The 13,445-nt window shown below is 51.6% G+C and overlaps 1 protein-coding gene across 2 annotated transcripts in view; it reads right to left on the reverse strand.

Moving 5' to 3' along the window:
• Positions 1-13,445, reverse strand: part of LHFPL4 (LHFPL tetraspan subfamily member 4) — a 68,969-nt gene that overhangs the window by 3,277 nt on the left and 52,247 nt on the right. Inside the window, exons 2-3 of one of the 2 annotated variants that reach the window (XM_081183637.1) lie at positions 4,692-4,928; positions 284-300 (exon numbers count right to left, since the gene is read on the reverse strand). In XM_081183637.1, coding sequence (XP_081039763.1) covers positions 284-300; positions 4,692-4,928 — 254 coding nt within the window. The remainder of the gene's footprint in view (positions 1-283; positions 301-4,691; positions 4,929-13,445) is intronic. The other variant, XM_081183638.1, reaches the window with a different exon arrangement.

Genomic DNA, 13,445 nt, shown 5'->3' on the forward strand with positions numbered 1-13,445 from the left:
TTTTAAAAAAACAACAACAAAGAGCCCGCAAATCTGCCTACTTGTAGCTCCCATTTCCCCAGACAAAGAGGAGAGGGGTAGACGGGTGAGACAGCATGGAACATAAATGTGCGTCCGTACACTCAACTCTCGCACTCTCACTCTCTTAAGACAAAAAGTGGGGTAGTCTCCTCCTAACACAGTACAGATATGTGGACAGGGACATGACAGAACTAGGCTAGGCCTCCACTAACAGGTGTAGCACAGACCAGGCCGCGAGGCCACACCAACACAAAGAACTTACCGCAGTGCCAACAAAATCTGTTGAAAATATAAAAAGAGAAGGTTAGGGTTGAGTTCTGGCTCCTAGGGGTTCCCTAACAGACTTATTTCCTCACTCAAAAGCTTCCTTGGCTGCTCTCATTGCCTCATGGGGTGTGGTGGTGCAAATGTCACAAGAAGCACCCCTTGGGCACTCTGCGACTTTTAGCCTAATCATGGGCTATAAATGTTCAGAAACGGGCACCATTAAGTTCAATGGGATTTTCAGTTTATTATTACTACTGCTACTACCATTCTGTTTTAAACAATTCTGCAGTTTGTGTTTCAGTGTTGCGGCTTTCTGTTTTTGTTTTATTACTTAAGATTAATTTCATTTTTCATTGGGGAATACTTTCCGGTGGAGACTTTATTTTGCTCTACAACTCCAGCACAGAAGTGTGCAGCTATTCCTTAAAAAAAAAAAAAACACAAAAAAGCAGAGGGACAGCAGAAAGGACATCACCTGTCTTCCTGCTGCTGCCGCTGTTGCTGCTGCAGCAGCAATATTAATTTTTCTTTACTCCCTTGCCCCATGGCATGTGAGGTTGGACAAAGTCTGCCAACTCTTCCAACCAGCTCTTGCAAGCTCTGCCTTTAAAATCCACTTGATCTGCAGGAGAAGCAGCTCTGCAAATTATTGCCGACTTATTGCTGATAAATGCTCGGGAATAAGGAATTGCTGCAAAGCTAGCAAACAAAGGAAAGGATACAAGGCTGCTTAATTTGGGTTGGGAAAGGGTTAATGTGACTTATTCATCCCTTGTTTGAAAAAGACCTGGGGAAGGTACCGTATTTTTTGCACCATAACACTCATTTTTCCTCCTAGAAAGGAAGGGGAAATGTCTGGGCGTGTTATGGAGCGAATGCCTGCGGGTGGCGGGGGGGGGGGATCTGCTGCAGTCGTGAGCAGAGGATCCATGGTTCCCCTTCCTTCCCTCCTCCGTGGTTACAAAGCATGGATCCACATGGATTTTTGCATTGGGCTACTCCAAACTCACTGTCAGATCACATGTCTGTGGCCACAGCATGAACCACAAAAATAAAATCCACTATTTTGTTTAGAATATTTTTTTCCTTGTTTTTCTCCTCTAAAAACTACGTGCGTGTTATGGTCTGGTGCGTGTTATAGAGCGAAAAATACGGTAATTGTTTTCGGAGGCAGTCACTGTAGGGTCGGCAGACCAGGATCTACTGACCTCAGGACAAGTGTGCACAAGGAATATTTTGTTTTTCTCTCTGTGCATCGACAAAAAGCAGGGATTTGCTTGGCTCGCGGTTCCCTCCCAGCAGCAGTGACTGCTGATCAAGCACTTGGGTTCCGGCTGGCGAGACTGCCTTGTCTTGATTCGAACAGATGGACCAAGCCCGGAGGCCAGGAGATTTATTATGATTAATTACATTTCCAATTAGGCACCTTCGGTTTCCCTGGCTCCCACCCAAGCCTCGGCAAGGCCAGGGGAAGCAGAAGCAGAAACAGAAGGTGGCCGCTGTTTTCCCTCCATGGCCTAAAGGACTCAGAGTGGCAGCAGCAGAAGCCTGGAGTTTGAATGCACCTTGGTCCAAAAGTGGAGGGCTGGGAGGCCGATTTAAAGAGCACAAATGGTCTCTGTGTGTGAGAGAGATCCTAAGTCTGTATATAGGGATGGGAAAGTAACGGAACGTGTTACTTCCAGGTTTTGCTGCTCGCGCATGCACAGACGCTCAAAGTGACATCACGCGCATGCGCGGAAATGGCAAAACGTGACCTGCGCACATGCAGTTGAGTGTTACATTCGCTTCAGGATGCGAACGGGGCTCCGGAATGGATCCCGTTTGCATCCAGAGGTACCACTGTATGTAGGTTTTATTTTATTTGCTTTTTATCTTATATTTTGGAAATGTACATCCTGTTTTTTTCCCTTTAATTTTTTGGGGGGCCTCCAAGAGAGTGGGCCCCTAAGCTATAGCTTGTTTAGCATATATGTAAATCCGGCACTGATACAAATACAGTCATATCTTGGATCCCGAATGCCTTGCGACTCGAACGTTTTGGCTTCTGAACGCTGCAAACCTGGAAGTGAGTGTTCCGGTTTGCAAACGTTCTTTGAAGTCGAACGTCCGATGCAGCTTCCGATTGAGTGCAAGAAGCTCCTGCAGCCGATCGGAAGCCGCACTCCTTGGTTGTCGAACCGTTTTTGGAAGTTGAACGGACTTCCGGAACGGATCCCATTTGGCAACCGAGGTACAACTGCAACGAAAACTCAAAAGCATTTTAGCAGGGGTTTCTCCTAATACAGACATTTGTACACCATTTTACAACCGTGAACACATTTTTTAAAAGCGCTTTCGCCTCGTAATGCATTTCTAAAAGGTTATTTTCAGGAATGTGTGCATTTTATGCATGCTTCACATTTTTGTAAACGTAATGGTGACCTTCTCTTGCCTTTCCAGCCCTTGCAGCAACTACTTCCTTGGGTGGGAGCAGTATTGGATGAAAATGAAAGTTAGTCTGGCCTTCATCATGAAGGAGTGTGTGTGTGTGTGTGTGTGTGTGTGTGTGTGTGTATGGCATAGGCAAACTTGGCCCTCCAGATGTTTTGGGACTACAACTCCCATCATCCCTAGCTAACAGGACCAGTGGTCAGGGGTGATGGGAGTTGTAGTCCCAAAACATCTGGAGGCCCGAGTTTGCCTATCCCTGGTGTATATAATCAGGTGTGGGGAGCCTTTGATACTCCACATGTCACTTAACTACAGCTCCCACCATCCCCGAACACTGGCCATATTTGCTGCGGCTCAGCAACATTTGGAGGGCCAAAGGTTTCCTAAATTTGGTATATATAATGAACTGCTTCTGTTTTGTATAAGACGTATTTCACTTATTGAAGGCACAGCTTTAATCTGCTATATGCATGCACGCTGCACCCAATAAAAACCTGCAACACAGTTCTCTGATCTGAACAGATCACACATACAGTGGTGCCTCGAAAGACGAAAAGAATCCGTTCCACGAGTCTCTTCGTCTTGCGGTTTTTTCGTCTTGCGAAGCAAGCCCATTAGCGGCTTAGTGGATTAGCGCTATTAGCGGCTTAGCGGGCTTAGCGGATCAGCTGATAAGCGGCTTAGCGGCTAGGGAAAAAGGGGGGGGGGAGGAAAAAAACCCTGCAGGAACTCGCAAGACATTTTCGTCTTGCGAATCAAGCCCATAGGAAATTTGTTTTGCGAAGCACCTCCAAAACGGAAAACCCTTTCGTCTAGCGGGTTTTCCGTCTTGCGAGGCATTCGTCTTGCGGGGCACCACTGTACTAAACAAACACGCCTCTGGTTTCCTCCATGCAGGTCTCCTTCTGCTTATGGGGAGGGGCAAATAATGAGGGGTGCAACACCTGAAGCCCACCCCCTTGCTAGTGTGTATTGGGTGGTTTCCCTTCAGACACCCCGTTGGCTTTTGAGATTCCGCAAACTGCCCCTGGCTGTCTTTAAAATTATCTATAGCCATGGGAGGCAGGAAAATTAGCAAAATTCTCGGCGTGCTGAATTCCGTGTTAGCTATCAATTTGCAAACTTGCAAAGAAAACAACACAAGACAACTTCTGCCAGCCTGTTTAGGTGGATAGGGAACCCTTGAAAGCACTGGTTTTTTGCAAGATTGGTCATGTGGCAGGGTGAAGATGATGCCCTTCTTGGAGCAGGGATGGAGAAGGTTTGTGCCCTTCCTCACCTTTTTGGACTGTGCTTCACCAGAGCATAAAGGTGAACCTAGAAGTTATTTCTCAGGAAAGGTAAAGGTAAAGGGACCCCTGAACGACTCTGGGGTTGTGGCGCTCATCTCGCTCTATAAGCCAAGGAGCTGGCATTTGTCCGCAGTTTTTCCAAGTCATGTGGCCAGCATGACTAAGGCGCTTCTGGCGAACCAGAGCAGCGCACGGAAACGCCATTTACCTTCCCGCCGGAGCGGTACCTATTGATCTACTTACACTTTGACGTGCTTTTGAACTGCTAGGTTGGCAGGAGCAGGGACCGAGCAATGTGAGCTCACCCCATTGCGGGGATTCGAACCGCCGACCTTCTGATCGGCAAGTCCTATGCTCTGTGGTTTAACCCACAGTGCCAGGAAAGGTAGGCTCCCTCTATCTAAGGGCTGCCCAACTGTTCATAGCAAGTGGGCCGCAAGAGTACTTCTACACACAACTCGTGGGCCGCACTTTGGCTTGTCACCCTCCCACCTCCTCCTAAAAGCTGGGAAAGCGCTAACTATGCTTTGGGAAGGAGGCGGGAGGACTCTGGGACCTTGTCAGAGCCCTCACACCTCCTTTCCAAAGCTCTACCTTTTGCACTCCCGATATCTGCTTCAGGGCTTGAGGAAGCTCTGCTGCATCACAGAGGGGCACGGGGAGGGCAGCGACACTCACCTTTGTTCTCTGTTTTGAGCTCCTCGTGAAGCAGGTCGTTCTGCCGGTTGCCGAGGACAAAGGCCAGGAAGGAGAGGATGAGGGCATTCAAGATGCCAATGATGGCTAGGATGTAAGCCCAGCGCACGGAGCAGTCGCCCAGCGAGTACTTGCCCGTCTTCTCCCCACACATGTCCCTGACGGTCTCTGAATCCCAGCCATCTGGGAATATCATGCAGCCCAGCACCAGGCAGAGAGCTGGATGGAACAAAGAAATAAACAGGGGTGGGGGTGGGGAAGGCATGTGGTTAACGCAACAGGGCTGAAATCAATTGCTCTGCTTTGCAGTCTGGAAAGGAGTAGGGACCTCTGCAAGACGTATAACGAGCGCCGTATTTTTCGCTCTATAAGACGCACCAGACCACAAGACGCACCTAGTTTTTGGAGGAGGAAAACAAGAGAGAAAAAAATTCTGAATCTCAGAAGCCAGAACAGCAAGAGGGATCGCTGCAAAGTGAAAGAAGCAATCCCTCTTGCTGTTCTGGTTTCTGTGATAGCTGCACAGTCTGCATTCACTCCATAAGGTGCACACACATTTCCCCTTACTTTTTAGGAGGGAAAAAGTGAGTCTTATAGAGCAAAAAATACAGTATATACTGGTAGGCTTCCCCCACAAACCATGTGCCAAAGGGTTTGGCTCTTACCCAGGTTTGGTTCCCTTTATACAAGGAGGTCACTAGAGGCTTTTTCAGCATTTTTCAGCATTTTGCAACATTTGTGTTTGTTTGCAAATATACAGGCTGCACATAGGTGGAGGTGCAGCTGAAACACTCCTGACAGGCAGGCGCAGTTCACAGCTTCCACATCCGATCTCTAGCAGTTGGGCGACGTAGCGTCCTAAGATACTCACAGAGCCCAGAGGCAGATCTCTGCTCCTCTCTTTCTCAAAATCATCCCTTGCCCTTGGTTTCCTATGTAGGTGCAAGGAAGGCATCCTTCTCAGTTCTGAGGGTTGCACAGATAGAGGCCTTTTGGACCATTTACCGTATTTTTTGCTCTTTAAGACTCACTTTTCCCCTCCTGAAAAGGGGAAATGTGTGTGCGTCTTATGGAGCGAATGCAGGCTGCGCAGCTATCCTAGAAGCCAGAACAGCAAGAGGGATCCCTGCTTTCGCTGCGCAGCAATCCCTCTTGTTGTTCTGGCTTCTGAGATTCAGAATATTTTTTTTCTTGTTTTCCTCCTCCAAAAACTAGGCGCGCCTTGTGGTCTGGTGCGTCTTATAGAGCGAAAAATACAGTACCTGTTGTTTTCACGACGAAGGAGGGACCTGGCAGCTTTGCCAAGGGACTATTAAGACAGGCTCTGGTCCAGCCGTTCAGCCTCCGACTCTCACAACAATACTTAGTTCTATGCAAATTCTCAAGCTCGCTTACATAACCCAAATTCTGCACCAAACAGAGACTGTATCTGCAACTTGCACTACTATATTATGCACTTTTAAGTTTGTCGTGCATGTATGCATCTATTCTGCCCAGTGCTGGGGGGGGGGGCGGTACCAGGAGCTTGTCAAAGAATTCACATCCTGCCCTCTGACCACTGAAAGCCTTACTCAGCTGCTATCCAAGGGCTCAGGTATTGCTCACATGTTTTCAGGTTCTATCCTTACATCCATAAGGTCTAGAAACTTTTTTTTTAAAGACAGAGGCTAAGCTTCTCAGAATGTCGTTGTGCTGTAGGATATACACAAAAGCCTTAGCGTTGGTGGAAAAATGTATGACGGAAGACTAAAATAGGTGCGTTGAGCTATTTAACAGGAGATATTGAAAGGAGATAGGACAACGGTCTCCTAATATTTTAAAGGGTCCCGGAAATGAGATGTGGCTTTGACCTTTTCCACCAAGACCAGCCCAAGAAGAAAATCCTTTTTAAATATAGGAAGGCATGTTTAGACTAAACACCAAGGGAAAGGGGCTGGTGACAAGATAAATTCTCCTCCCTGGAGTGTCAGAAAAATAACAAGATGACTCTGCAATTCCTTAGTTGGAATTGTAATGGGCTCAATGGGCCTTTGAAGAGAAGACAAGTATTTCACATTTTGAATAGAGAACAATTGGACTTGATATGTCTACAAGAAACTCATATAACCAGAGCCCATAGGAGATTACTTACAAATAAAAGACTAGGACAAGAATTTATTTCATCAGACAAGGTTAAAAAAAGAGGAGTTGTGATATATGTGAAAGAGAAATGGGCCCCAAAAATGATCTTCAAAGATGAGCAGGGGAGATATTTGGCAGTGGAGATACAAGTACAAGGAGAAAAACTACTAGTGGTTGGAATTTATGCACCAAATGAAGGCAAATCTGACTTCTTTAAGAGACTTCATGAAACTTTGACGGACTATTTGGATTATAATATGATAATCATGGGAGACATGAATGGTGTGGTCTCCACCAACATGGACAAGGCACAAAGACTAACAGTTACCAAGGAAGGGAGACTCCCTAGGACCTTCTTTGAAATGATGGAAAATATGGACCTGATAGACATATGGAGAACAAGGAACCCTCTGGAGAGAGAGGGAACCTTTTTCTCCCAAGCAATGATGACCTGGACCAGAATTGATCAAATTTGGATTACTAGTGGCATGGCTCCAAAGATTAAGAAGGTAGAAATCTGCCCAAAAACTTGCTCCGACCATAACGCAGTGAAGATGGAAATGAAACTTACAACAACTGGTCAATTTAGATGGAGAATGAATGACACCCTCTTTCGAGACAAGGAGATTCTCATGAAGGCCCAAAAAACCTTAAAAGACTATTTTGAAATAAATTTGAGGGCCGACGTGGAGAAGAGAGTGGTCTGGGACGCAGGCAAAGCGGTGATGCGAGGCTTTCTGATTCAACAAAACTCAATAAAGAGGAAAAAACAAAATGAGAAAAAAGAAAATGTCAGAGCTGCTTCACGATCCTAGCTCACAGAGGATCACGCTAGCCAGCGGTCATTAAGTAAAAGTCTTTATTGAATTACAGTTTCCATTCTCACGCTGCTGTCTGCAACTCTACGTCTACTAGCTAGATCGGCGAGGCTCCGTCTGAGTCTCCGCCCCGTGCGCACCAACTTAATATCCTAGCCTTGCTCCACCTTTTCCTCCTGACTGTCCTCCTCTGGGTCCCTCTACCCCCCGGGGCTTCTTCCTTCCGGGATTCTTCTGACGCTGACCCGGACCCTTCTGCCTCCTTGCGCCGGGCTTTAGGACCCGGCTCCCTTTCGGGGCTGCTCACTGCGCCGCCTTCCTCTGCATTTGAACTTGGCGCGCGCGCCCAACCTTCCACTTTCCTCTTAACCGTTTCCTCGCTCCCCGATGGAGGTGTGGCCACTCCTGACTCCTGCCCTCCCTCCTGTGGTGAGCTGCCAGCGCTTCCCTCCTGGCTCCTTTCCTCTTCCCTGCTTCCTGGCGGTGACGCTGGTCCCGATTTCCAGCTGCTCCCCCCTGAGTCTCCTCTGGCTCTATCTTCCTGGGGTGCCTCCCTAGACTCCCCCCTTGCCCTGGCCACTGGTGCTCCTTTCTGTGAATCCTCTGATTCACTGGAAAGACTGGGAGATCTCGGGTCGTCGTCATCACTCATCCTTTCCTCTGTCTCCTCCCCTTCGCTCTCTGTTTCCTCCCTTGCCCGTGCCTCTGCACCTAAACCCCTGACATCCATCCCCCCCTCGAAGCCCCCCAGTCCCCCCTCCCCTCCTTCCGGTGCTGGAGCTGGGGGCTGCTGTTGCAAAGGGACGAACGTCGGATATCGGTCGCTTCCCGTGGCAGGCCTCCAGCGGAACTCTTCCAGGTCTTCCTCTCTGCTCTCGTTGACGACAGTCACCTCCTCTTCCATCTCTGTGCCGCCGTGCTCGAAACCAGGGTCGTCCCCGAAAATGTCCATGTCCGTCTCTCCCGCACTTCCTCCAGGCGGCGTTGCTCGGCCGGAACAGTCCAGCCACTTCCTGCGGAACTGCTCCTCCGGCCTATCGTCCCACCAATACGAGGGTTCTGAGACCGATCCCGAGGGTGACCCCTCCGGGGAACGGACGTCTCGTGTTGGTTCCTCGTCCGAGTCGAACCCCCTGAACGTGCTGTCCGAAAGCGTGGGCGTGAAAAGCCAGTCGTCGAAAAAGTCTGCTGGCATAGGTCTATGTGGGAAGAGGGCATGAAACTCGTCTTTGAGCAGAGGTTCGTCTAAAGCGTAGCCCGGCACCCAGCTGTTCGCACTGGCCGGGGTGCCCTCCCTGGCGAGAAAGTATTCTACTCCTTCTTCCCCCCATCTGGAGTCCAAAATCTCCGTTACTTCGTTGATGCGCTCCTCCTGTGCCACTCCCGCGTGCCCCGTTCCTTCTCTGAGCGGACTCGGCGCCGTTCCGGGTTCCTGGAACCTGTGCGGTGCCTTGTAGGGAGTGAGCACCGATCTGTGGAACACCGGATGCATTCTGGAACCCTCCGGAAGCGCCAGCCTGAAAGCCACCGGGTTGACCTGCTCTTCGACTTGGTAGGGCCCCAGTTGTTTATGCCCTAGTTTCTTCTTGGCCAACGACCTGGCCGGCACTGCGTGGGCTGCTAACCAGACCCAGTCTCCCACGTGGAGCTCTTCGCCAACCCTTCTGTGTTTGTCCGCTTGTACCTTGTATGCGTGTTTAGCCAGCTCCAGGTGGCGCCGCAGCTGATCGTGGACTTCCTGCAGCTCCGACGCGAACGCATCTGCTGACTGCGGCTCCCCTTCTCCCCTGCATTCCAGTCCCGGAAAGGTTCTAGGGTGCCGCCCGTTGTTGGCGAAGAACGGCGTGACGCCCGTGGATACGTGCTTCGTGTTGTTGTAGGCAAACTCTGCAAGCGGCAGGTAATCTACCCACGTCGCAGGCTGTTGATTTGCATAACATCTCAGGTACTGCTGCATGATGGCATTGGCTCGCTCCGCTTGCCCGTTGGTCTGCGGGTGTCTCGCCGACGCCAGGTTGATCTTGACGTTTAGGAAGCCCATCAGTTTCTGCCAGAAATTCGAGATGAACTGCCGCCCCCGGTCGGACAGAATAGACCGTGGCAGACCGTGAACCTTGAACACGTGGTCTATGAACAGTTTGGCGGTTTGCTCCGCCGTGGCCACCTTAGCACACGGAATGAAATGCGCCATCTTGGAGAACAGGTCCACCACCACCAACACTGCCGTCTTGCCCCTTGAGCTGGGCAGATCCGTGACAAAGTCCAGAGCCACCCTTTCCCAAGGTTCGACCGGAGTTTGCAGCGGCTCCAACAGTCCAGCCGGCGGTTTGTGCACCGGCTTTGCTCTCTGGCAGGTGTCACACCTCGCTACGTAGTCTGCGACCTCCCCTCTCATTCCAGGCCACCAGAAATCCCTGGCTACTAATTCCACCGTCTTCTCCTTGCCAAAGTGCCCGACCGTGGGTGCGTCGTGCAGCTGTTGTAGCACCTTGGCTCGAAGTTCGTCACCCGGCACGTAGATGGCCCCTTTACGGATGAGCAAGCCATCTCGTAGCTGGAAACCGTCGGCCGCTGCCTTGCCCTCTCGCACCTCTGCCATCTTCGTTCGTGCGAAGGAGTCCCCCTGCAACGCTCGCCGCACCGCCTCTAGGTCCACGGTCGCCGCGGCGCACGCCCACACTGTCGGTGCAAAGATGTGCATGGCGGCCGCTGGTGTTGCGTCCTCCAGATACTGTGGCTTGCGGGAGAGAGCGTCTGCCATGATGTTGGTGTCCCCCGGGACATACTCTATTCGGAAGTCGAAGTCCGCAAAGAACTCAGCCCAACGTATCTGCCTCTGGTTCAGGAACTGTGCCGTGCGCCAGTGTTCCAGATTCTTGTGGTCCGTGCAAACCTGCACCGTGTGCTTGGCGCCGATCAGAAAGTGCCTCCACGCCTTGAACGCTGCATGAATGGCCAGCAACTCCCTGTCCCATATGGTGTAGTTCTGCTCGGACTTGCTGAGCTTCCTGGAGTAAAACGCTCCCGGCCGCCACACGCCCTGCAGGTCCTTCTGCAGCAGGACCGCCCCCACTGCTCTGTCCGAAGCGTCTGTCTCCACCCTCATCGGCATGCTGGGGTTGACGTGAAGCAGCTGCTCTTCCGACGCGAAGAGACGCTTGAGGGCCTGAAAGGACTGCTCCGCCTGCTCTGTCCAGATGAACTTCTTCTTCTTGGAGCTAAGGGTGTCAGTGATGGCCGCCGTCTGCATCGCGAAGCCCTTGATAAACTTGCGATAGAAGTTCGCAAAGCCGACAAACCGTTGGACTTCCTTCCGGTTGCGTGGGCTCTTCCAATCCAACACCGCTCGAACCTTGGCGCTGTCCATGGCGAGCCCCTTGGCAGACAGCTTGTAGCCCAGGAAATCCACCTCCGGCACGTCAAATTGGCACTTCTCCAGCTTGGCGTAGAGCCTGTGTTGCTTTAGCCTGCCCAGCACTTCCTTGACGTGCTTGTCATGTTCTTGCTGCGACTCCGAAAAGATCAGGATGTCATCCAAGAAACAGACGCACGTCTTGTAGAGAAGTCCCGCCAACACGTGATGCATAAATGCTTGAAAAACGTGAGCGCCATTTTGCAGTCCAAAAGGCATAACTCTGTATTCGTAGGTACCCAGTGGCGTGAACATGGCTGTCTTCCACTCATCACCTTCCCGCATGCGAATGAGGTTGTACGCCCCCCGCAGGTCCAACTTGGTGAACACCTTTCCCTTCCGTACCTTCGCCAGGAGGTCGTCGATGCGGGGCATGGGGAAGTCCGACGGCTTGGTCACACTGTTCAAAATCCTGTAATCCACTACGAGTCTTTTTTGGGGCGTGTCTCGCTTCTTAACAAAGAATACAGGACTGCCCCCCACTGCCTTAGACTCCCGGATGAAACCGCGCTCCAAATTATGATCGATGAAGTCTTTGAGTTCCTGCAGTTCGTCCTCAGACATGGAATACAGCTTCCCTTTAGGCAGCGCCGCCCCCGGCAGCAGGTCAATTTTGCAGTCATATGGTCTGTGAGGGGGTAGCCTGTCCGCCTCCTTCTCGCAGAAAACTTCCAGAAATTCTGCGTACTTGTGGGGAATCGCTTGCAGCGTGCCTAGCAGCAGCTGTGACTCCTCTTCCTCTCCTTCCTGCCTGGGTACGATGCAGTGTTCAGCACAAAAGGAAGAGCCGAAGACCAGCTGCCTCTGGAACCAAGCCATCGTTGGGCTGTGCTTGTCTAGCCAACTCATACCCAATACAATGGGCGTGTCAGACAGTTGAGTGACGTTGAAGCTGATGACTTCCCTGTGATTCCCAAGTCGCATCACCATTGGTGGCGTCTGCTTCACCACTTGCCCCCCTAGCAGCTCCCTGCCATCCACCGTGACAACCTGCAGGGGCAGTGTGGCCGGCAGCAACTGCACAGCGTGCCTGTCGACAAATTCCTGCCCTATAAAGTCCGCGTTGCTGCCGGAGTCGATGGTGATTGGCACGTCCATGGTGATTCCATTGGGCAGCTGGAGAGATGCTGTGAGCCTCACTACTGGTTTGGGCGGGAGGGGGTTCACTGGCTGTAAAATTTCTGGGGACTGCGTCACTAACACGTCTGGCTGGGCCCCAGTGCCTCTTCCTCCAGCCAGACATCGTCGTTTCCCTGCTGTGGTCCTCCCTGCTGCGTTGCTGCAGTCACCATTGCTGAGGCTGCAGTAAGCTTGTGGGGCCTCTGGGGACACTCTTTCGCCATATGCCCTGGCTGCTCACAGACGTAACACTTCCTGGTCCCTCTAGGAGGCTTCGCCTTCACTGCTGCCGGTGCTAGGGCTCTGGTTGCTGACTGAGCCCTTGCACCTGCAACCTCCATAGGTTCGGCTCCTCCTCCTGGCGGAGGCGTGGATTGCGTTCGCGCTGCTTCTCTGGGAAAGAAGGAGGGGCCCCCGGCTGGTTCGCGCCCTCCACGTCCTTCGTCCTTGCTCCACGGACGTCCTTCCAGCCTCACCCCCACGGCCAGTGCCCTCTGAACGACCTCCTGGGTGGTTCGGGGTCTCTCCCCCCTCGCTATCTCATCTTTAATCGAGTTGTGCAGTCCCTCCCAAAAGAGGTCTCTTACAGGAGCCGAATCTCTGTCCCATTCCAGGGCGCTGACCAAGGCGAAAAAGCGTGCATGATACTGTCTGACGCTGGCCCTCCCTTGTCTCAGCCCATGCACCTCCTTCCGTGCAAGATCAATGTCAATACTTGATAAGAAACACCCATCCATAGCTTTAATAAAGGCATCCGCATTCTGGAGCGCCGGATCGTTATCTCTCCATAAATTGCGCACCCATGCTTTCGCCTCCCCATGCAGATGGGACATGATGAACCCCACTCTCTCCTGTTCATCTCTAAAGTCTTTATGCAACAGTTGCAGTGCGCACAGTACGTCGGCTCTAAAGTTGGGATACTGTTGCAGGTTCCCATCGAAGTGAGAGAGCAGCCCGCCTGTCCGTCTCGCCAACCCAATTCCCTCCTGCCGGGGTGGTTGCTTCGCCAGTACGTCTAACCTGACCTGGAGATCCCTGCAGGCGGCAGCTGCCTCGTCCTCTCTCTTCCTGGATGCGAGAACCTCGGCGTTCAGTTGTGCCACTGCTTTTCTGAGGTCCTCTATCTGCTGCTCAGCCGTCATGTCTCTTGCCGTTCGTGAGCTCGCTAGTGGGCGCCTGTTTCTCTCCCCTCCTCGAGGCTGCAGATGCCCACAATGTGTGACGGAGCCTACTGTCAGAGCTGCTTCACGATCCTAGCTCACAGAG

Source organism: Podarcis bocagei (genome assembly GCF_964188305.1).
Source record: "Podarcis bocagei genome assembly, chromosome: 2".
Lineage (NCBI taxonomy): Eukaryota > Metazoa > Chordata > Lepidosauria > Squamata > Lacertidae > Podarcis > Podarcis bocagei.